The sequence below is a fragment of the Diplotaxodon limnothrissa genome, linkage group LG8, assembly GCF_057381915.1.
Source record: "Diplotaxodon limnothrissa isolate DT_005_m linkage group LG8, D_limnothrissa_male_GT1.1, whole genome shotgun sequence".
In the NCBI taxonomy this organism is placed as follows: domain Eukaryota; kingdom Metazoa; phylum Chordata; class Actinopteri; order Cichliformes; family Cichlidae; genus Diplotaxodon; species Diplotaxodon limnothrissa.
Window position 1 is genome coordinate 11,829,728 of NC_140603.1, and position 23,816 is coordinate 11,853,543.

The following is a 23,816-nucleotide window of genomic DNA, read 5'->3' on the forward strand; positions in this document are numbered from 1 at the left end:
TCAGGGAAACAAAGTTGTCCTTTTTTTTTTTTTTTTTTTGGCTCCCTCTTCAAGAACAAAAGCAAGCTTTGACTGTTTCCTTTGTGCCATACAGCCACCAGTAAACCATTTTCTTCCTTCCGAGAAAGAATTGAGCTGGAGACGGGCTGTCACAGTTATCGCCAAATCCCCATCATCACTCTCTTCATGTATAATACCCTCTCTGGTGGCACGCTTCAGAGATTAAAGAAGAAAGAACCCCCGCTCCCCCTTTTGTGTTGTAAATGCCTCTAACTGTATGTCCTGTAACGGACTGCTGTGTGTAACCGTTCCTGTTACAACGTGACTGTTTTGTTCTGAGAATAAAAGACACAACCTGTTGGGTATAAAGACATTTCTGTACACCATTTATTCAGCAGTCCTCCTCCACATGACAAAGAACAGAACAGCTATTCAAATAAATCATACATAGCACATGTAAGAGATTAAACAAGTCTGCTGCACACACAAAGCACCTGCGATTAATGTGGTCTTTTTTACAATAAATACAGCGCTCTGTAAAAACAGAGTTTTGCAATTTGAATAAAAAAAAACAAACTATTATGTCTGCCTCGTCATTGACAGATTTCTTTCTGTACGTCTGTGGAAACAAAATAGGTCCATTAAAACAGATTTTAGCTTTACAGATTTTTATTTTGGCTGTGTCGCTCGGCATATGTGCCAGAGATGGCCACTGTGCCCGCTTCCCCGAGTCGATTGTTGTACTGGCGCTGACATACGCGACATGAGTGGCATCCTCATAAGAGTCTTTAGTTCCTGTCTGACAACCTATTATCTCTTCCTTCTGCTTCCTCCTCCTTCTCAGCCGAGCACGCTGTCATTAAAGGCCAGACACACCACGGCCTTCTGGTGGCCGCTGTATTCCCTTTTGATCTCACCAGTTTCCACGCACCACAGGCGAGCCAGGTTGTCTGAGGAGGCTGTGGAGTGAGTGAAAAAGTAGAATTAAAACAAAGCAATGTCTAGCCTTACATGAAAGTGTCTAAAAGTTTAAAAAAAAAATCATAATCTGAGAACAAACTTACAGCCATGTTTAAACCATTTTAAACCCCTTTTACATAATTCCAGATGTAATGGCAGGGCAGGGGTTAGTATGACAAATGAGGACAAAATCAGAAATGAGACGTCCTTTTTATCTTAAAAACAGCCACATTTCAAATCTGCAGCCCTCAGACTGCAATGTTTTACTTTAACAACTCTTATTCAGTTTAGAGATCTGGTGTTGCTGTGTGCTGCTGTATGGACCTGTAACAATATACTGCGAGTCTCCGGAGAAGGCGCAGTCCCACATCCAGCCTCTGGATGTTTCTCCCGGATTATTGCTCTTGATGCTGAGCTCCGTCATCAGTGAGAAATTGGACGTCCTCCAGATCTTACACGTCTGGTCTGCCGAGCAGGTGGCCAGCAGCCTGGAAGCGACGACGAATGCAAAATGTCAAGTCGTATTTTCGGTGGGGAAATGAGGGGTAAATGGGAGAAAAAGGTTCACTCACGTGGAATCGGGGCTGAACTTGCAGCGGAGGGAATAGCGTTTGTGTGCAGGGATCTTGGTCTTGGGAATGAGCTGAGTCACTTCATCCCCGATGCCTCCAGCGAGGTTCCACACATAACAGTTTCCCTGTAAAAGACAGCCGGGGGACGGACGGACAAGGTTTTCATTAATATAACATGCTATAAAAGAGTGAATGTATTATCCTGCGCCACATGTTCTGCAGATTCTTTTAGGCAACTGACCGAGCTGTTGACTGCTGCCATGTAACTCGCATCTGGGTCAATGTGAACTGAATTGATTGAGACCTCCGGCTCTGGAATCAGCTGCTCATTATGGTCTGTCTTCAGATCCCAGATATGGATCACTCCACTCTGGTCTCCAACTATCAACTCTGCCTAAAAAAACATAATGAAATCTTCGGCATTAAGTGCAAATGGGCCAGATAGTAACCAAGAGTACAGCCTCACCTGATTCATCTGTGTGTACTGAGTGTCTCACCTGGTTAGGATGCAAGCACACGCAGTTGATTGGAGCGTTTACTTGGAAGATCCTCTGACACTGCAGATTTCTTGACCTACAAGGCAGGGCAGGGATCAGAGTTTAGTTTGCTGATCATTAAATAAACAAAGACCAGTGAGCTTGTCCTTCAGTACCTCAGATCCCATATGCGAGCCATGCAGTCCTCTCCTCCTGTGTACATCCAGCGTCCATCTTCGTGGAAGCCCACAGATGTGATGTTCTTGCTAACTCCATCGTAATTGATGACCGGGTTGGGGTTGTTGGAGTTCAAGTCGTACATGCGGATATGCTGATAACCTTGAAAGCACAATGCAAACATTACTATGAAGCAAAGTAACATTAAGGTGAGAAATGAGAAAAAGGATTGTGGGGAAAATTGTAACCAACCTGCAGCTGCAATCATACTTCTGTCAGGTGTGACCTCGAGGGAATTTACTTGCTGAGAGTAAATGTTAAGGAAGTGGACAATGTAGGTTGCTGCAATAATATTTTACAGCTCATCAAATTTAAAGGTCAGGGTACTACTGTCAGGTGAACAGATGACATCAGAACGGAGTCTCTGTGGACTATGATGTTCACAGACAAGGTTGTGATCTGTAGTTAAATAAGTGGAAGAGTGTCTGGAGAGAGGAAGAATGAAAGTCAGCAGAAGCAAGACAGAATACATGTGTGAATGAGAGAGAGACAGCCATAACAGTGAAGGTAGCTGAGTTTAGATACCTGAAGTCAACCAACTAAAGTAAAAGACAGTCCACAAGAGATGACAAAGAGTGAGCAGGCAGGCTGGAGAATGTGGGGATGAGTGTCAGAAGGTGGCAAGAGTGAAAGTGAAGGTTTATAAGATGGTAGTGAGACCTGCTATGATGTGTGGTTTAGTGATGGTGACACTGACAAAAAGACATGAGACAGAGCTGGATGTGGCAGAAATGAAGATTTCAAGATTCATTCGGAGTAAAGACAGCGGTTTGGAGACAGGTTAGAGGCAAGGCTGAAATGGTTTGGACATATGCAGAAGAGAGATAGTGTAAAGGAGACCTGTGTAGTGTGAATATGGAGCTGCCAGGCAGGAGGAAAACAAGAAGACCACAGAAGAGATTCTTGGACATGCAGAGGGTTGGTGTGACAAAACAGGAGGCCAGGGACAATGTGAGATGAAGGCAATTAACCCACTGTGGCAAACCCTAAAGGGTTTATAGAAGATCTATAAACACAGAACTAAAACAAAAGCACTTTTTGCGTTCACGTGGATTTTTGTGAGAAGCTATAGATAACATCTGATTAACTTTGAACTTAAAACCTGAGATTTATAAATGGTCATAACCTATAATTATTCAAATATGACAGTACACATTCTGCGTAAGCCTCCATATATCAGGGTAAGGATACTGAGTCCTGGTGCTGGACCGTCCTGGTGCAGATCCCGCTGTGGGCCTGCCAGAAGCGGACAGTGTGGTCGTATCCAGCCGTGGCCAGAATGACCGGGTCGCTACCCACCGTCCCCTGATTCACATTCATGACGAACTCCTGGCGGATACTGCAGGGAAATTCAATTTGCAACAATTAAAGTAAAATACAAAACACAGCTAAAGCACAAAAAACGGTTAAACTGTTAACGTATCATAAGCTAACCTTAGCAAAAGAGGCTAGCCAAACTTATAAGCTGTGCAATAAACAATAAACGCTTCTAGTATGAAACCATTAGATCCCTTAACTGTAACAACACAGCAATAAAATTAAAAGGACAAATTTCTTTAGTTCCCTTTGTTGTTGTTAGTGTTGAAGTCAACCAAGAAGTACGTCTCTTTAACTCGTCCCTTAGAAACATAATAGTGTTTCAAGAGTTCCGGTTTAATCACTAGATCAGTATTGCCCTCTGCTGGTGTGTCCACGAGGAATAGACATGCTGCAATTAAATACAATGATTTTCAAAGAAGTGTACACCAATAATTCATAATATTAATTATGACTAAGCGGATCTCATTATGTAATGTTGCAACATCTTTTAATTTCAGCTTTATCAGCATCGTCTGGAAAGTTGCTTGTGTCAATATGGTGACATCTCAGTCCTAATACTCGGTACTAAAGTAAAAGAAAGTAAATAATAGAAAGTTGAAAAATGCCATTGAGTCAATAGGATTTAAGATGATCGCTTCTATCACTGTATCCTGTGTTATTCTAAGTACTACTAAACTTTTCGTACATTTCAAATGGCAAGGGTTGAATAGAAACATAGCTGGATGTATAGAAACGTGCCAATATGGATACACGATTGTTGCTTAACTAGTAAGGGTTTTTTTCGGTTTATAAAAAATTACACTCCAACCTCGTGACATCATCCTCTGTATGTCCAACCAGTTTCTAGAACCGCTCAGAAAACCCTCACAAATACTGTACTCTGTACCACAATCAACAATAGCTGTAACAGGTATTAACTACACATCTAGTATCAACTTGACAGTTATGAAAGACTCATTATTAACAATGTAAAAACCAAAATGAAACAAAAACTATTGCAAAATGATATAAAACTAAAGACATTATAAATCAAAAATCGTCATGGTATATTGTCATATGATCTACCGTCTGGAATGCATTGATGTACAAAATATAAAATTATTAAGATTGAATTAAGATTGATCATTATCTAAAAATAAAAAAACAAACAACAACATAAAAACTCAGGTGATTAAAAAAAAAATAAACATGAGGCACAATCAACATGCTTACTATTTGTTTTTGTCCTAGTTTAGTATTTATTCCTAATTTTTGCGTCAATTTTTGGTGTTTCTTTGGGGCAGATCTGGTTAGAAAAGTGTTGCCAGTTAAGCAACATTTTGTACAAAAAGTTTAGGTGCTGTAAACTTAAGCTTCAGTCTCCACCTTTTCAGCCAGTACTTTAATGATTAAAATATTAGCTTCAACACACCCGCTATCAATAGTTTCTTGGGCACACATTAAAATATTATAAGATACATTCTAAGAATAAAAAAACTTAAAGGGATGAAATTACTGTTTAATAAAACAGTTCTTGCTCTTCATTGTCATCATCCGGTTTCAGAATGGTTGCTGTTGGTTACAGCTTCACGTCAGAGTTTGGCTCATTTACCTTTGATTGGCCGAAGTGAAGGTGAAGAGGAGAATTCACAATCAGAAACCTGTGAGTCTGTTTGGGGGGAAAATGTAACTTAAGTGTTTTTGAAAATGTAAAAATGAACATTTTCAGAGTTAAGTGTAATAAAGTAGTTTTAAATTTGTTTAAAATAAATTGTAGTACCATAATTAGGGTACAGAAATGTCCCCAAAGCATTGTTGGATTTTCTGTTGATTGATTGATTAATTGATTGATTGAGCTAAATTAGGAAAGGGTTTTCCAAGTTTTACTATTGTATGTTTACTGCTGAACCTGAGGGTAACATGTTTGCAAACTGTTAAATGTTTGTCTCCAGTGCCTATAGTTATTATTTAAAAGAGGCTAGTTAGTTAGCTAGCTAATGCCATACGCAACTCTTTTATCCAAAACCAGTTAGCTAATCCAACCAAATTTGGATAAGTAGAAAACAAATTGAGAGTTTATGATTGTGTGTCGCCTATTCATGTCTATGACAGTGTCATACTAACAGCCCCATCATGTAGCCTCCAATGACTGTAGCTTTAGGCTAATGCGAAGTCACTAAAATGTTAGCATGTCGTCTAAATAAGGTACACTTAAGGTTAATGTGTTGAGTCACTGCTCTTCCGGACATACAACTTAAAACAGTCAAAAGTTGTCAATTCATTTCAGTGAGAACTACAATCATTTTTTTTTTTTTTTTTTACATTTATTTGACAGCTTTCCTAACTCATTGGTTCTGACATGTTGCTAACACTCAGCTATCATTACCCAGGTTGATACTTTACACTTATTTTACATTTCACAGTAACTGGTACAGGTGTCATGCCAAACATTAATCCTATGATTTTATGTGCGCGCGATTATTAGTTTTATTATTATTTGTCTAATATTTTTATTATATTTCCAATTATTAATATAATTAATTAATTCTCCATCTAACACACTGTAAGCACTGTAATAGATTTTTACTGATTAACGTGTTTTGAAAGGATCCTTGCAAATGGCTGTGCGCTATTTCATCTACTCTGTATTCTACATTATAATCAATACAGATCCTTTTGGCCACTGGATTTCTGCTGCACCCTCTGCATTTTTTTATAACTTTCTTCAAAGAGATTTCAAGACATTTTTAATGTCAATGGAAGTTTTTACCTGGATGATATATAAAAGTCACTTTGACAGAAACTGATTGCAGATATGTCTGAGAGCAACAGTTTCTGAAATACTCAGACCAGCTCCTCTGGGGTCAACAATTAGCCACATTCAAAATCACTTAAATCCCCTTTGTTCTCTATTATGATAATCAGTTTAAATTTCCACTGTTATTCTTGACCATGCTTGCATTAATAAATCCACTGAGTTGCTGCCATGTGATTGTCTGATTAAGTATTTGACTTAAGGAGCAGTTGAACAGGTGTAATGAAATGTATCCAAACATTTAACAGAAATCCATATAAAGCCAACTCTATTAGTGTGGGACTACTTAACCTTTTTATGCAAGAGAACACCTCGCCATGCTCTTCATACTCTGAAAAATTATGCAGGAAGTTGTTTCTCCAAATAGATCTGTATATCATGGTTTTCTTTACCCCTTTTTCCTGACCTCTCTCAGATGCGGTTCTGGTTTCATTATGCATGAAATCCATGAGAGATGTAGAGGCATCGTTGTAGAGGAGCAGCTTCCCTTCCCAGAGGTGGCGCCTGTGTGCTTCAGACTAAAGCAGACGAGTAGACCCCGCAAATGGTTCCTCAAAATAGTCTCTGGCCCATATCCTTTCTGTACTGAATGAAGTAAGAATGTCATTAACTCAATTTCAAACCTTTTTATTTATTTTTATGTTTTTTTTTCTCTTGTATACCACTCAATATGTCCACGTAAAATACTTTTAGTATGAAAGCTTCATCTGTTGTTGATGAATTTTTTTGAATGTGTTTAGACCTTAACCTCTTCTTCTTCTACATGGTTGGATTATTTGTCCATACTGGTGGTCCTGCTCAGCTGCGTGAATGACGGCATGTACCAGCCTTGTGTAGAGGTGGAAGAGGAGAGCTTCACCCGAGAGGTTGTTATAATGAGCTGAGCGTCAGAAGAAGAGACTAGCAGACTAGAAGTGTTTACTAGAGACCTGCTTATGTTTTAGTCCAATGCTTATCACTGTGCAGAAGAAATTATGCATCTTCATCTTCATCATCTTTGGTTGGCTGTTCTAGTTCTGTAGAAAAAAATGTAAATTTTGGGAATCATGAATATTTTGCTAATATTACTACGGCTGAACTTCAAATCATAGCAATTTAGATGAAGATGGCACAACAGGTCCAACAGAAAGTATACAAATGTACAACACGTGAACTGTCCCTTTAAAGACTAATGATAAGCTGTAGTTTATAACACACTTCGTAAACTCTCTCATTTGTTAGTACCATAATGTGCTTGTGTAATCTTGATTCTTGGCTTCATGATGTCCCCGCTGAAAAATCCTGAAGTGCTTTGTCAAGGACAGGTTTTAAGTTTAAAATGTGAGTTTTTGTACCATATATGATACTAACAGTGCTAGTCCTACACTTAATATTTCAATTCTGCAGCTGCTTTTTAAATGTTCTTCTTTAAAAACTGACAGGATTACTGACATCATTTAAAAGATTTGTTGGTTTGTCTTATTTGTGGCCAAAAACAGATTTAACACAGAAAGAGAGAATTTTGAATGACATACATGTATTTCATTTCCACATATTTCTGTTGAATGACTTTAATTAAAATGGTTATCTCTTTTTTCTTAACCTGACATAAGTCAGCATTAACTGCGTCAGAACAGTCACTTAACAATATGTCATCTTAAAGTGGAGGTAACTTATTGTAATAAGTCAAATTAAACAGTAAAATCTTGTAGGAATGGATCAGAGCCCATAGCCTGACCCCAAGACCCCCTTAAAAGCTCAGATGCAGCATCTGGATATAGTATGTTATATCTGTGCTACTGCCGTTGTTACCAGTGATTGTATGTTAACAGTATGCCTTGTATGTTTTGATATTTGATATGACGTTGTTTTTCGTTCTCTGTATACAGATTTTGGGTTCTCTCGTCTTTCTTTACTTCATCATGGAAATGCTCATTAAGACAATAGCCCTGGGATTCATCGGCCATAAAGGAAGCTACCTGAGCAGCCACTGGAACAAGTTTGATCTTTTCATCATCTTTGCAGAGTTAGTATCCATGTGTCTATATCTATGTGTCTCTAGAATTTAGTTTCAGTTTAAAAACTTTTGCAGGGCAACTCCAAAAAGATGCAGTTTTACATTATTGGAAGGCACACTTATTTTTATGAATGAAAGAAAGTAAAGCTCTTCTTCTCGTTTGTGTCTGTAACTGCCCCCTCAGGCTAATGGATTATACGTTTAGATTCTTTAATCTCCACGTAGAAGCATCTCATGCCATCAAGCCAGTGAGACTAATCAGCCGAGTACCAAGTAAGTCGATATTTACAGAGTTTGGATAGAACAGAGGCCTGATGATTGTCATTATTTAGATTAGTATGGTTATTTTGAATGTACACTACATTGTTTAGACTGGAGGGCTAAACAAGGAGAGTTTTAAAAGGCAGGCGAGCATGTAGCATGGTCATCCAAGTTTGTGAATTTGATAACTCAAGTACAAAGTGATGTATGAGTTTCAGTACATCACCTATGATATCATAGATGTATTTACTAAAAATCTTGGACTAGTTCAAATCTCAGTGACCTTGACCTCAAGCTCAAGTTCTCTGAAAATCTTGTGATTGCGATAATTCGAGAATAAGGTGACGTAGGATTTTGTAATTGAATCCATAGGTGTGTCTACTGGGAGGTTGAGGGGTAGCAGTGTTTTTTCTTTGTTAAAATCAGATTTAGTTTAAAATGTTGAAGCACTCCAGTTAAACGACAGTAACAAAGATTTTTGCTCCACAGGTTGTTTATTTGTAACTGAATACTGTGAATAAAGGTATTTGCTAATTTATATGTGATTATAAAGGGGAAAATTTAACATTTCATCACTGCATTGTAACCGTTGTAACAAATCTCCCTGAAGTATACAACGTCAATAAAGTATCTTTTAAATATTTAAGATTTCACAGTAAGTAATGTAAGTAATTAAATTCTGAGACGTTTTTCGTGGAATCTTTTCAAAACAATAAGAAAACAATGTAATAAGAAATTAGTGAAATTTCTCACTTTCGGATTTATTTCTTCAGGATGTTTGGTTGATTTTCTGTCCCTCTCCAGTAAAATGAAATAACCATATGTCACGAAGTGGGATGGACTCAAGCGCATACTTCACAAAAAACACAGCACACCAGCAAGCCCGCACACCAAGGGTTCCAGGGAAACGGAATTCCTGTTTACAGACAACAAGTGATAAATCCAAAGGGTCAGTGATACGAAAAGGCAACAAGAGACTAGTACTTCGGAGCTTACTACCGAGGTTACTCAATAGTCCAGCGACGACATGTTTCCAGCCACTGCCTTAAGTAGTGGATGAGTTCAGGCGATGAGCCACAGGTGTGTGATTAACTTCAGGTGCGAGGGCCAGGGGCGGGAGCCCGCAATGAGCTCCGCCCCGGCGAGACACGGCAAGCGTGAGAGAGGTAGATGTAAACAAGAAACATATGTAGCCAACCTGAGTCAGCCGGGCAGACACGGGGACCATGACACCATAAGACCACAGAGAGCAAACTTACAATTTCAGGAGGGGATCAAATAATTATTTCCCCCAGTGTATGGATTCGTTGTTTGGTCATCGTCGAGCATATGGAATGCAGTAATTGAGTTTCTGTTAAGCTTTTTACTATGATCTATACAATTACACAGTACCTGCTGGATCCAAGGAGAAGGGTTTTAGTCCAGAATTACAAAACAAATTAAAGTTTTCAGAGAAAGTCGAACTATTATTCACGTAAGCTACCATTTTCTTGCTCATTTGTGTAGGTATGCGGATATTGGTGACAATACTCCTTGAAACGGCCCCCATGCTTGGTAATGTTCTCATCCTCTACGCGTTTGTCATCCACATCTTCGGAGTCATTGGAGTTCAGATGTGGGCGGGGAAGTTGCGCAACCGCTGCTTCCTGGGCGACGACATCCTGACGTATGTAAACTGCTTCATCTGCTCTTCTAAGACTTTCATGTTTTTTCTTTTCTCTCTGGGCAGCACAAGCTTCTAACAAACTTTAACCAATTATTTAATCCAACTCTCTGCCTATAGCAAATAATGTCTGTAAGTATTAAATTTATCAAATGCCTTCCATCCATTTTCTACTGCCTATTGGGGGCAGGGTCGTGGGTGCAACAACCTAAGCATAAAACCCAAACCTCCCACACCCCAGCTTATCCAGTGGAACACCATCTGACAGATGTAATCTCTTCAGTTTGTCTTGGGTCTATCCTGGGACCTCCTCCCGGTGGGGACTGCTTGGATCACCTCACCCAGGAGGCATTCCAGTCAGATGCCTGAACCATCTCATCTGGCTGCTTTCGATGTGGAGGACTAATGGCTCTACTAGTGAACTCCTCAATCTATCTTTAAGGAAGAAGCCACCCTTTGGAGAAGTCCCATACACTCAAAGTACCCCCACAGGATACTCAAAAGGACGCCGTCAAATGCCTCATTTAAAAACTGTGTTCTTTATTTAATGTGGTCATTTCTGTCTAATAGTAAGTGTAACAAATATGCAAAAAATGAACAAATCGGGAAGGGGCATACATTTTCATGACATTGCAAAAACCCTACAATATTAGACAGAAAACCTCAACATCTGACATGAGCAAGTACCAGATGACTGTGGGACAGAAAAAAAAACATTCTTACAGAAAGAAACATCTGGCAGAGCCAGGCTCAGGGAGGGGTTGCCATATACAGCAGCTTCTCATACATACAACACTGAAATGATTGACTATATTTAAATGATTGTTTTACATAATATGTGCACATTGTTATCTGTTTCTATCTAGAATTTATAACGTGTCTCTGAGTCCATACTTTGTGCCCATCTTTGGTGGACGGTCCTCGTTCATCTGTTCACCTGACGACAAGGGTGGAGGACGCTTTTGCCGTGATGTGCCGCCCTACCAGGAGCATGGCAAAATCTGCACACTGGCAGCAGACGAGCCGATCCAAGCCAGCCAATGTGTAAACTGGAACATGTACTACAATGTATGCCGTGCTGGGGACCACAACCCTGACTTGGGAGTTATTAACTTTGATAACATCGGCTATGCCTGGATAACCATTTTCCAGGTAAGAAATTGTTGATATGCACAGAAAAACATCTGGATTATGTCGACCTCTGTATGGCAGTTCATTCAAAGATTCAAAATTCATAAAACAAATGCATTTTCTTTGGCATATAGTGCAGTTTATCTGTTCATCTGCCTGCTGTTTTGCCATCTGTAATGTAGAGGGATAGTATTTATGTCTCTCTGTGTCTCCCTGCTCCCAGGTTGTGACACTTGAAGGATGGACCAATATCATGTATTATGTTATGGACTCTTATTCCTTCTGGAGTTTTGTGTTTTTCATACTTGTCACTATTGTAAGTACCCACACCTGTTAAATCATTTTTATTATGTATTCAATAACAAGTATTGACGTGCCCTTCTGGAAACCAAAACTACTAAATCAGAGGATGCTGAACTTTTTGTTTCTTATGTGTAGATTTCAACAACCCTTCATAGTTGGTTGTGCAATTTCCCCAGAAACTCTATAGCTAATTCTTCATCTCCTCAACTAGATTGGCTCCTTTATCATAATGAATGTGTGTGCAGTCATCATTGCAACCCAGTTCTCAGAGAACTTCGCAAGAGTCACAACAGAGCAGCATGCTGGTCCTCTGTCTTTTAAAACTCTCTTCAGGAAGTTTGTTTCCTTCCTGAAGATGATGACCACCAGGTAAGAAAAGTACTGTGGCTTTAAAATCTAGACTTTGTTGTGTTTGAGGTCAGATTTGTAGTTTACAGGGTGCTAAAGTATGTAAGACTGTGTCAGGAATGTAGTTTTAAAAGTATTAGTCATGTCAGCTAGGTAAAAAACAAACAAACAAAGTTGAGCTTTCTTTACAAATGGAAGTAAAAAGAAGAAATATTTAAGAATAAGAATACAGAAAGTACTAGAAGAACATAGGCCACAGCTTAGGTCAATGTGTGTTTACATCATAACAGGGTGCAGCCCGTCAAGAGCTCAACACATGTCAAACCCACACTGGTAAGACCAGTTTGCAACTGGGTGCAGTAACATCAGTCATAATAGCGTTAGCTGTTTGTGATTCGCCTAACCAACTGTCTCATCTTCCAGCATCAGGTCTGGATCCCTTTCAAGGAAAAGTTTAACATTCTCATCAACACTAAATTCTTTAATCGAATCATCATTATTGCTATTTTCATCACTATTGTTACCATGGCGATGGAGCACTACAACCAGGTGAGACATGTTTGCGATTATTTATCACATAAATTTGATCTCAGTGATATAAGAAGCTTGCGCTGTTAGATTAAGAGTAAGAAGAGATAAGAGGCGTCATTAAAAAAATCCATATTTACTTTTGCATCTAATGATGACTCTTCCCTTACGTTCATGCATTTAAATGATTCTTATTTCTCTTGTCTGTGTGTGATTCTGTTTTCTTATTTATTTCCATTTTCTCCTCCTGCAGCCTCAGGAGTTGACGCGAGTATTAATTGTCAGTAACATAATTATTACCATTATATTTGTGGTGGAGATGATAATAAAGCTGATCGCCCTCTCGTGGATGTACTTTGCGGACCTTGACAACATCTTCGACTTTGTGGTTGTTCTCACCAGGTATAAACCTTTATCCTTTGACTTTGAAACTTTGCTTATTGTTTTATTGTGTCACATTCGCAAACATTTCTTTGTTTCTTTAGGGGTTTCTCAAGTTTAAATAAATGTAACTTTATTCTCGCTCTTCTTACTTTTGTCATTTTTATTTTTCTTATAAATATTTCTGAAGCCACATCCTAGTGTTTGTATCATGTTAGATGTATTTCCAACAGGTCAGACTAATGATATCAGTATAATAAAGCATCATCTCAGCATACGGTTATTAGTCATTGTGGACAAAGTGATCTGACAGAGCTGCACGTTAATGTGTTTGTTTGTGGTTTTCAGTTTATGGGAATTAGGCTCCAAAGCTGATGGCAAGCTGTCAGTTGTGCGAGCATTTTATGTGCTGCGCTTCGTGAGGGTGTTTCACTTCCTCCCGTACCTGAAGAGGCAACTGCTGGTCCTGAAGAGGACGATTAGAGAGGCATCCACTCTGTGCTGGTTAATGCTGTTTGTCATTTTCATTTTTAGGTATGTATCCACACACCAAGAGTCTCGGTGTACACATTTGTGAGCTCTAAGATGTTATATTCATAGACTGTATATAAACGATAGACGTTGTTTACTGGGCTGAAAAGTAAAGCCAATACCAAAGTTCCTTTAAATTACATTCTGCCTAACAGCCACCAGGGGGCGACTCCTCTAGCGTCAAGGTTTTTTGGACGTTTATGGGTCTGTGAGTGAGCCTACTCGCATCAGTAAATAATCTCCTGATATAGACATTATTTAAAATTCTTAATACATTGTGGTGCTAATTTGATAAATTATGAAAAGTAATGATGGAGAAAAATGATTTTAAAGCATTGATACTTTGCGCCTGCCAAGTGATTTACATATGAGCATGCGGTGTCCTTCACTCCACAGTCAGAGCTACTAGTTACAATTTAAAAAAACTTGATGAATAAATAAATATATTTAAGAATTTGCACAAGTTGAGGCTTCAAAATGACTGTTTGCTTCTTTAAATACAGTTCCTGATTTAGTTGTTATATTTTCTGTCACCCTTCAGATGCCATATTTACATACATGTGATTCTCACTGCAGCTTGCTGTTTGTTTGCAGCATTGTGGGCATGCACCTCTTTGGATGCAAATTCCACTTCAGGTCAATATATAATGAAACCGCTGATGATCGAAAAAACTTTGACAGCCTGCTGTGGTCCATGGTCACTGTGTTCCAGGTGAGGTTTTGACTTTGGGATGTGTGTTGTTTCATTGTCATGTGCACTCAATGGGCGCTTTATTAGGAACATGTGTCACCATCAATAGAAACCTCCGGGATGTGGGGGATCATAAAGTGTCCAGTGAGTGTATGGCCGGACTCTTTATGCATGGAAAATGATGTGCTATGTGTTAATAGATAATCTTTTATTATACTACATATTATCAAAGAACTTCTAAATATTCAAGAACATGGAAAACACAATGAAAATGAGGCTGTAGTGTAGGATGTGGGGGAATGTCATCAATGTCATTGATGTACAGCTGACAAATCTGCAGCCCCTCTGGCCATGTGATGCTCTCATGTCAATTTGGACCAAAATCTCCAAGCTGTGTTTCCAGCACCTTGTTGAATCTGTGCCACAAAGAATGAAAGTTTTGTTAATCTATCTAGATTCTGACTCAGGACGACTGGAACGTGGTGCTTTATAATGCCGTGGCTGCCACCTCCCCGTGGGCAGCTATCTACTTTATTGCCATCATTGTGTTTGGAAAAAATGTTCTTCTTAATGTACTGGTGGGCATAGGGGTTGACAGCTTCCAGGCCAGGGTAAGAACTGTTTCAGTTTTCTTGAGTTTAATGTTAAGTTACGATAACATTAAAGGTGTGTGTGTGCACACACACCGCTGCCGATCTCTGTTTCCTGATGTACCTTCTGACAGCCCAGTGAAAACATTCATCAAGACTCCTCTCGCTGTCCCAGCTTGGCATGTGAGGCCGAAAGCTCCCTTGAGGAGGTACTGAGAAGGCTTTTAATTGACTTTGCTATTTGCTGATTTATAAATCCAGCAACTGGCTGAAGGTGCCTTTGTTCAAACATTCACACTGCCACTCACACCTTTGCTCATGTTATTCCAGGGCCCCAGAACAATCACAGGAGAATATTCTGTTCCTGCCACTGAGCCCAGCAGACCCAGTGGGAGTGCCTCAGCCTCTGAGATTCCCTCCACACAGACAAAAAACAACAGTTTCACTGTAAGTATAAAAATGATTGTTTTTAAGGTCTAGGTTGGCTTTTTTTCAGTATTTTATTTATGCTTTGGATAAAGAGGAGTGACCGATGTGTGACCGTTGACTCCTGCAGAGATTTTTGAATAGGATTCAGAAAGTGCTGCTGTGGTGCCAACAGCATAAAGACTGGTCATTGTACATGCTGTCCCCACAGAGCAGGTAAGTGATTCACACACAACAAGGGACACACACTTCATACTTAGTTTCATGAGATTTTTTACTCTGTACTTTATTACGTTTGACTGGACAGAGCTCCACTGACTTTTACGTTTTTACTAGCTGAGATTTCCTTAACACTGAAGCTCATTCAGGTCCACTAAACTAGTTAATAGTTACTCAGAACTTAGAAAGACTTTTCCTGTGCGGCTCTACACATCTATAATTTACTTGGATACAAATCAACAGTCATTTAAATTGTATTTAATCCGCCTTCGCTCCTGTCCTATCTGTTGCTGGCATTAACGCTCTGGAGTCACCGAACACGGCAGCACTTTCAGATCATTCACACGTTAGCAGCAAGACGCTGAGTCTTTGTTTCAACTGGTGTTTGAACAAGTTTTAATCCTAACAGTGCAGCTATGTGGATGTTAATGGCACTTTGATGCAAATAAGTCCTACACCATGAAAATAGATTGACGCTAATAAGATAACCATGCTTACAGTATGATGAAAGTGGCCTCAGAGGGCTAACAGCAGCATGTTTAGCTGGATAGACAAAGTCCTAATGACGGTACCTGAATAGTGTATTTACTGTCCATGTCCTGTTTGTTATGAACTGCACAGGTTCTCCCTGATTTCCTTGACCTTGTAAGACAAATCAATATTTTATAGAAATAAAGGTAAAAGTATAAAATTCTACACTTCTGAGGACCAACTGGATTCAAACATATACATATTTTACCTGTATATTCGATGAAAGGTGAATTTGTGCATACACATACCTAAGTTTAAAATTAGTTATCTAAAATATTCAAATGGTTTTACAGAACAGTGAGAGGAATCCTCGGGACATTTCAAGCCTCATGTTTTTCTGACCTTAATTGTGTTTGTTTCGTTCTTAAACGACTGTAATTACAGTGTTGGTGTTTGTTTTAGGTTGCGTAGATTTTGCCAGCGTTTGATGTCTCACAAGGTGTTTGACCATGTGATTCTCTTCTTCATTCTGCTGAACTGTGTCACCATTGCTATGGAGAGGCCCAGTATAAACCCTAAAAGCATGGTGAGACCCACATCTGGAGCAGTTACAGATATACTCAGTCAGAGAAGCACAAATATATAGACACATTTCAGATGTGGCATCTGTGTGGAGTTACATGCTGCCAAGCTGGGTGATGAACACTTCAAGCCTCTGTGCAGTCCTGTAAAAAAAACGTAAAAAGATTTAGCCTGTAGAGTCTGAGGTCTTTGAGTCTCGCACGGTCTGACTTTGGGGCGAACTTGCTCCTGAGAAGATTGTGGCATTGTGTTAACACTCACTCGAACTTCCCAGACCAGCAAACGGACAGTACTTTTGCTTCTATAGAGGTTTTCACACTTGCACGTAATGTGTGAAACTTCTTTAGTATACCTAATGAAGTGTCAAGTGAGCGTATGTTTCTAAAAGAAAACACATGTAGGTTACAAGTGAATGTCGCTCTGCTCTAAAGGAACGCTTGATCCTGAATGCATCCTGTTCTGTTTTTACTGCCGTCTTCCTGATCGAGATGGTTATTAAGGTAAACACCAGATTTGCTTTTATTTATTTTTTCAAAATAATGTTCTTCAGTTTTGATCAAACATTTTCAACCTCAGATTGTGAGTACTTTCAGCTTTGGGAATCAGGAATGTTTTGAATTTATACTGTTGATTTATTGCTTTAACACAAGGTTATAGCTCTTGGCTTGGTGATCGGGAAGGGCAGCTACTGCCGGTCATTCTGGAATCTCATGGACGGCTTTTTGGTGATTCTGTCCTCAACCAACTTTATTATCACTTTGGTCACTTCTGACAAAAAGAACATGCTCAGCATCCTCAAAGTTTTTCGGCTGCTAAGAACACTTCGCACGCTGAGGTACCGTGTGTACACACACGCTGTGTAAATAGATGTTTGTTGTCATATGCAGCACCTCATTTGAGATTTGTCTTACTTTTCTCTGTATATGTCTGTGTGTAGATGTGCTGGCGTTAATACATACATGTATGTTTGTGTGTCCCAGGATGATCAAGCAAACCCCAAAACTGAAGCTGGCTGTCAAAGCTCTTATTGCCTCTGCTAAACCAATTGGGAACATTGTCCTGATTTGCTGTGTCCTCTTCTTTTTCTTTGGGATCCTTGGGGTTCAGGTTAGCCCCCACCCCCTCCCAAACACACCACACACACACACACACACACACACAGACTTTTTGAACAAAATTACAGCATGACTGCTTGTTAGCTTTTAGCCAAAAATTCACAGTTAACACCCAAGAGTGTGTACTCCTTTTGGCATCAACAGTGTAATAACCTGACATCACAATAAACCCTCTGCCTCTGTCTTTATTTCACACTCACGCTGCAGCTGTTCAAAGGAAAGTTCTTCTACTGTGAGGGTGAAAACACTTCAAACATCACCAATAAGGCCGAATGTCTCTCTGCTAATTATACGTGGGTTCGGAAGGAGTACAACTTTGACAACTTTCCTCAGGTACGGACTAGTTCCACATTGTTGTTAAGTACAAGTATAGAAACGATCAACAGCTCCATATTTAACACAACTTGTCCATCATGTCCACATTCCCCCCTCTACACATGTCCAAATCATCTCGGCCTTCCATCTCTACCTTTGTCTCTAAATCAAGTTTCATATTTAAGTCAACCTTCCCCTTCCCCCTCTCGTCCTACTTTGTCTTCGGCTAACAGTAGCATGGTTTCCACTGGATCTGTTGCCCAACAGCACTGTAGCCATTGTTAACAGTTAACCCTCCCCTTTTATCTGAGGTTGAGATAGGTACAATAGGTACAGCCTCTCTGTGGCTGAGTTTAAAACATTTCATCTCAGAAGTAGGATTCAAACTCAGACCTCCAGAGGAGACTGTGACTTGTTAATATTAATGTTCAATTAATATTGGCACCCGGAAAATAAATGTATGTCAACTTAACAGCTGTTTCTGTGTTTCTTATTCAGGCTCTGATAGCCTTGTTTGTGATGTACTCTAAGGACGGCTGGATGAACATCATGTATGATGGACTGGATGCTGTGGGAGTAGATCAACAGGTAGTTTTGCTACCAGTACTTTAATGTATGTTTTGCATTGTTGCTAACACACATTATGAAGTAAAAGGATTGTGATTATATGGGATGATGTAACTAAGTTCATGGTTTGAATTTACTTTTTTTGTTTTTCAAGCAAGTTTCATGGGTTTGCTAACTGAGTTCTTAGGATCCAGGAAATAAATGAAGGTCTGAAGGACATAATAAAAAACCCATCAACAAATTCATGTAGAAGAAGTAAGGGTGCCCTTAGTTTTTCACATACTATTTTTACATTTTTGTTTAGTTTTTGTAAATTAATAGTAACACAGACTAATGCTTGATGTGCTGTTGTTCATCTGAGGATATATTTATGCCATTTTAAGACCTGGTGGTGTCATGATCTATGAAAATTTGAAAATTTGACATCCACCAAGGTCTTCAAGGTCACCTCAATAATTTAAAGGTCAAAACACTGTAACTTAGAAACTACAGTTCCTAAGACTGTGGTGTTTGTTGTCAACATATAGAAAGTACCATACAAAAAATTAAAATATCATGTCACATGACCTCTGCAATATTTGTATTGCAATATTTTCACTGCACTCCAAACTTTTTTGCAATACATTTAAAAATAACAAAGAAAACAATGAATATATACAAAATACAACACTATTACTGTTACTATTACAAGTAAATACCTCCCACAGAGTGAGGTGCCCTGACAGAGGTTTGCTCTCTGAGCGCTTCTTTATATGTTTCCAGTCCTTCACACACTCTAATGTCCAGTCTAATGTCACTATAGAACGATTATTAAAGTCCGATTATTTAGTTCTTAAATTTCTCACAGACTTTCCTCTTGTGTTTCTTTTTCAGCCTGTGAAGAACTATAACGAATGGATGCTCATTTATTTCATCTCCTTCATGGTAATGAGTTTTTTCCTCCTCGACATGTATATCGGCGTCATGGTGGAGACCTTCCACGTGTGCCGGCAGCAGCAAAAACAATCGCTGCAGAGAGGAGGAAACTCACGGGATAAAAGTAAAGTTGATGAAAATAAAGCATCGTTGGGCAAGATACTGAACTCTGAGACTTCCTCTCGATGCACCTATCAGAGTGTAGATGTTGGTGGATGTTTAAATACCTGTACCCTTACATGTGTGCATGTCTCTTCCAGGTAGAGAGGAGAATTATTTCAGGCACTACTCCCTCGTGCGTCGCCGTATCTATGACCTGAGTACCAGCAGATTCCTCGAGTTATTCATGACAGTAGTCGTCTTCATTAATGTCGTGTTGATGGCTTCGGAACACTATAATCAGCCTTTGGTAATGCAAATCCACACACACACACACACACACACACACACACACACACACACACACACACACACACACACACAATCCTTTCAAAAAATGCACATGTATCTATGATAGAAATGTGTGTGTGTTCAGTATGTAGATCAGATGATAGAGTACTCCTTCTATGTGTTCACTGTCCTCCTGGTCCTGGAAATCATGCTAAAGGTTGTGGCGTTTGGCGTACAGAGGTTCATAAAAAACAGGTAACACAATTATGCCCAAGAATTTAACTTACGTGGTTTGTTGGGTTTTGTAAAGGCCTGATTGACTGCATGATGTGTGTTTGTCTTTAGTTGGAATATGCTGGACATCGCTATAGTCTTGGTTTCCTTCATCGTTATCATTTTCACCAAGATGAATATGGAACACCGTCTTCCCATTAATCCCAGCATCCTGAGCGTCACTAGAGTGCTCAGACTAGCACAAGGTACACACACACAAACACACACTTGACAATATGAGATCTTTTTTATTACTAAGGCATTTGTGTGTTCTACACATCTACAAACACTTTGAAGACAACACTTGTTTCCCTTTTCAGTGCTGAAGGCCAAGAAGATCAGAGTTCTGCTGAGAACCATTACTAAGACACTGTCACAGGTAAACACCCAGAATAAACTCACTAAGACCAGCTGATTTTACTTTCCATGCTTAGAAGTCTTTAAAACAAACCAAAAGTAGGATATATAAATATATACATTCAAATCTTCAAAGAGGATTTCACAGGCATTTTGGTTCCAGGTTGGAAACCTCTGTCTGCTCTTTATGTTCTTCTTTTTCATCTACGCTGCACTGGGAGTGGAGCTCTTTGGCAACCTCGGTCAGTCAAACTACTATCATAACAGTCACACACACACATAAATGTATTGTGCATGATGCAAAGGAACCTGATAGATGATTTATTTTATTTGCACTGCATCTACGTTGTTAAGTAGAAAAACAAGGAAGGGAGATATTTGCGTAAGTTGTACAGCAGTTTGGTCAACTGAGGTTGTTAGAAATGTGCTAAACTGAATTATTGCATTTATCAAGGAGGCAGTGCAGAAAAATCACTGTGTGTGTGTGTGTGTGTGTGTTGTCAGAATGCACCCCAGACTATCCATGTGAAGGCATAAATCAGTACGCTAACTTTAAGAACTTCGGGATGGCGCTGCTCACACTGTACAAAGTGTGCACAGGGGACAACTGGAGTGGCATTTTGAAGGTACGCTTGTACTCATTCACCCATGCACACAAACTCTGCACATGTTGTCTTTTAAACAGTGAAGTCCAAAACCTGTAAGTAAGGAATAATCAACACTTGAATCTCCAGTCAGGGTTTTGTGGTTCATTTATACCTGCTCTGTGTGTCTAAAGGACACATTACGCCCATGCCGTCCCAATGATAAAGCCTGTCCCAGCTACCTGTGGTGGGCCTCGCCAATCTGCTTCGCCACCTTTGTGGTCTTGGTTCATTTTGTTCTGGCAAACCTGGTGGTGGCAGCTGTCGTGCAAGCATTGGAGGAAAGCAAAGAGGTAGTGTTGCTACATGTGAACAGACTTAGAGAGCCCACAATCATGCAGGTATTCACCAATAAGAAGATCTGGTTTTGAAACCAGGATCACGCTGATAACCAGTTGTTCTCTTTTAAAGCTCACTCACAGTAACACCAACTCCTCCATATAAGCTGGAACAGTGGGCATAAGCTGCTCAGCAGGTTCTTGATAAGAGGACATCAATTTCCTGTTATATAGATCCTATTCCTGCCCCATCATCCTTTGCTGTGAACCAGTTAATAGACAACCTGGTTGGTGCATTTGGTATCTGTCAGCTTTGATGGCAAATCACCACTCAAACACTAGGTCACTTTATGTGCTAGAGCGGTAACTACATACACAATGCCTCACCAGAGCTTTTGTGATTGTCCCCCCCAGAGGTTTGAAGGAGAAGTGCGAGTTGAAATTTGTTTTTAGGAAAGAACACACCTTCCATCTGTAATCTAACAGTACAGGCTAAACTTTAGCTGTTGTCAAGCTAGTATATATATGGCCAAAGGTTTATGCATATTCATGAATGTAGGCATGAATGTCATAATAATTTGAGGATTTTATTGATTTCTTTGAACAGTTTATTGATATAGAGTACAATTATTCTAATGCCTTGAAAAACAAGACTTTGTTCCTTGGGTTTGCAATTATTGTACACCTAAGTCACGCCTTAAATAGAATAGCCATCAATAAGCTCGTGCTAAAATTATTGCTGGACATTTGCTGAAGGTAATTCTTGGCAGAATTGATAGAATCAATTTAAACTGTTTGGTTTGTTGGCACAGACCCAGATTTCAAGCATAAATCACAAATTTTCAACATGTTGTGGCCGGAGGCTTTGGGAAGGCCATCCTAGAAGCTTAATGGGCCATTTCTAAGCAGTGTCATCCAGAGTCGTCAGTTTAAACAATTATGCAAACGTACAATTTAATATAATTATTTGGATATGTCACCATTTTGGCAACTGTCACCCTCAGATGAGGGAAAATTGGTTAGTGGGTAGTCATTACAGGAAGTGGCTTTTGAATGGCAAGCCATCTAGGCCATAAAAATTTACAAATCATTTAAGAAACAATGGAAAAATCAACATTTATTAAGTCAGGACACTGTAAAAGTTGGTGAAAACTCCACGCTAGTAAGTGGAGTTTTGAACCTCTTCTTCTGAGTCATTGAATGCCGCTTTGTACATCACACTCAACGTTTATGAGCACTGGAAAAAGTGTGCTTTTTCCAGTGCTCAGTGACAGCAGCGATGGTGCTTTCTTAAATTATGCAGGGCCCTACCCATTGTTTTCTCATCCACTTAAGTTAAACTTTGATCACCTGGAAAAGAAGAAGTGCAGACTACACCAATTCATCATGGAATTTAAATTAAGTGGATGAGAAAACCATGGGTAGGGCCCTGCATAATTTAAGAAAACGCTGTCAGAGCTGTCACTGAGCGCTGGAAAAAGCATGCTCAGTGCTCCAAAAATGCCATTTTCCCCACCACTCAGAAGGAGGCGTTCAAAAAGCCACTCGCTGGCATAAAATATGGTGTTCTGGCGGGGTTTTCCCCAACTTACGGCATCCTGACTTATTAAACTTTTTAAATCATTTCTTAACCAGATGGGTTGTAAAAGTGTTGATTTATGGCCTTTTGAAACCTGAAAACACTGACAGCTGTTAAGCATGGTGGTGGTACCATCATGCTCCGGTGCTATATTACTACCAGTGGTTTCGGTACATAAAAAGTAGGTGGAATAATCAAAAAGGGTGACTACCTCAAAAGTCTTCAACTTCACCTCAAGTCAACTGCCAGACAACTGAATTTTGGACACAGGTGTTTAACAGGATGATGATCGTAAACATCAGAAACTATGTTTGAAATAGATAAGGCAGGCTAAGATTAAGCTTCTAGAATGGCCTCAACCCAATAGAACACTTTTGGGATGAATTAGAGCGGAGACTGCGAGCAAGGCCATCACAAATAAAGATTCCCATGAACACACTTCTAAACCTGGTGGAAAGCATTCTCAGAAGAGAAGAAGCTGTTGTAGCTGCAAATGGCAATATAGTGCATGAATGTCTCAGAGCATAGCCTCTATTTTTCAAATATAATAAATCATTACAACACAGGAATCTCTGACGTTAATTATATAGTTCATTTTAAAAAGGTATTTAGTGGCGAACGTGTATAGTATCCTATAATATCGGAAAAATGCTAATAAAATACCTTGAAAACTGTTTTGTTGACCATGGATTATCCAGTATTAATTCTGCCACATAATAATAATCTAAACAAATCTTGGATTTCTCACGCTTAAAATGAAATAAAATCTTACACAACAATATTTAAATATTTCAGAAAAGGCCTAAGACTGAATCCTCAGACATCATGCAGCAACTCCAGGAGTCTCCAGGCGAACCCGTCATATCCAGCTCAGCTGGTACCACCGAAGGAGTCCACTTGTAA

General features: G+C 39.4%; 2 protein-coding genes across 3 annotated transcripts; one reads left to right on the forward strand and one right to left on the reverse strand.

The window, feature by feature from the left end:
• Positions 1-387: 387 nt before the first annotated feature.
• mlst8 (MTOR associated protein, LST8 homolog (S. cerevisiae)) lies at positions 388-3,875 on the reverse strand. Of its 2 annotated transcripts, none has more exons than XM_085360492.1 (9): positions 3,763-3,875; positions 3,437-3,584; positions 2,438-2,489; positions 2,185-2,347; positions 2,030-2,105; positions 1,774-1,926; positions 1,533-1,657; positions 1,285-1,448; positions 388-959 (listed from the first exon to the last, which is right to left on the reverse strand). In XM_085360492.1, exons 1-9 carry the CDS (start codon positions 3,873-3,875, stop codon positions 841-843), a joined length of 1,113 nt encoding a protein of 370 aa, XP_085216618.1. In that variant the 3' UTR covers positions 388-840. The 2 variants fall into 2 exon arrangements, with proteins under 2 accessions (XP_085216618.1, XP_085216617.1); XM_085360491.1 differs by lacking the exon at positions 3,763-3,875 and adding an exon at positions 3,680-3,746.
• Positions 3,876-6,793: 2,918 nt separating this feature from the next.
• LOC146626373 (voltage-dependent T-type calcium channel subunit alpha-1I-like) lies at positions 6,794-23,816 on the forward strand. Its single transcript, XM_085360493.1, has 32 exons — positions 6,794-6,930; positions 7,123-7,225; positions 8,228-8,364; positions 8,540-8,628; positions 10,123-10,282; positions 11,146-11,431; positions 11,634-11,726; positions 11,925-12,082; positions 12,352-12,394; positions 12,485-12,610; positions 12,843-12,991; positions 13,319-13,504; positions 14,096-14,213; positions 14,648-14,803; positions 14,917-14,991; positions 15,113-15,229; positions 15,339-15,424; positions 16,361-16,484; positions 16,912-16,980; positions 17,131-17,315; positions 17,461-17,587; positions 17,803-17,928; positions 18,409-18,498; positions 19,351-19,516; positions 19,653-19,801; positions 19,928-20,037; positions 20,128-20,261; positions 20,376-20,434; positions 20,576-20,654; positions 20,917-21,038; positions 21,191-21,349; positions 23,709-23,816. The coding sequence occupies exons 1-32, from the start codon at positions 6,794-6,796 to the stop codon at positions 23,814-23,816; spliced, it is 4,026 nt and encodes a 1,341-aa protein (XP_085216619.1).

Bases quoted from the DNA above. Each gene is read 5' to 3' on its own strand.
- mlst8 (XM_085360492.1), bottom strand. From the start codon at position 3,875: ATGTTTCTAAGGGACGAGTTAAAGAGACGTACTTCTTGGTTGACTTCA. The intron at 1,927-2,029 runs GTGAGACACTCA...ATGTTTTTTTAG, and splicing joins TGTGCTTGCATCCTAACCAG to GCAGAGTTGATAGTTGGAGA. The intron at 1,449-1,532 runs GTGAGTGAACCT...CGTCGCTTCCAG, and splicing joins AAGTTCAGCCCCGATTCCAC to GCTGCTGGCCACCTGCTCGG.
- LOC146626373 (XM_085360493.1), top strand. From the start codon at position 6,794: ATGCATGAAATCCATGAGAGATGTAGAGGCATCGTTGTAGAGGAGCAG. The intron at 12,083-12,351 runs GTAAGAAAAGTA...ACATCATAACAG, and splicing joins CTGAAGATGATGACCACCAG to GGTGCAGCCCGTCAAGAGCT. The intron at 15,425-16,360 runs GTAAGTGATTCA...TGTTTGTTTTAG, and splicing joins ATGCTGTCCCCACAGAGCAG to GTTGCGTAGATTTTGCCAGC.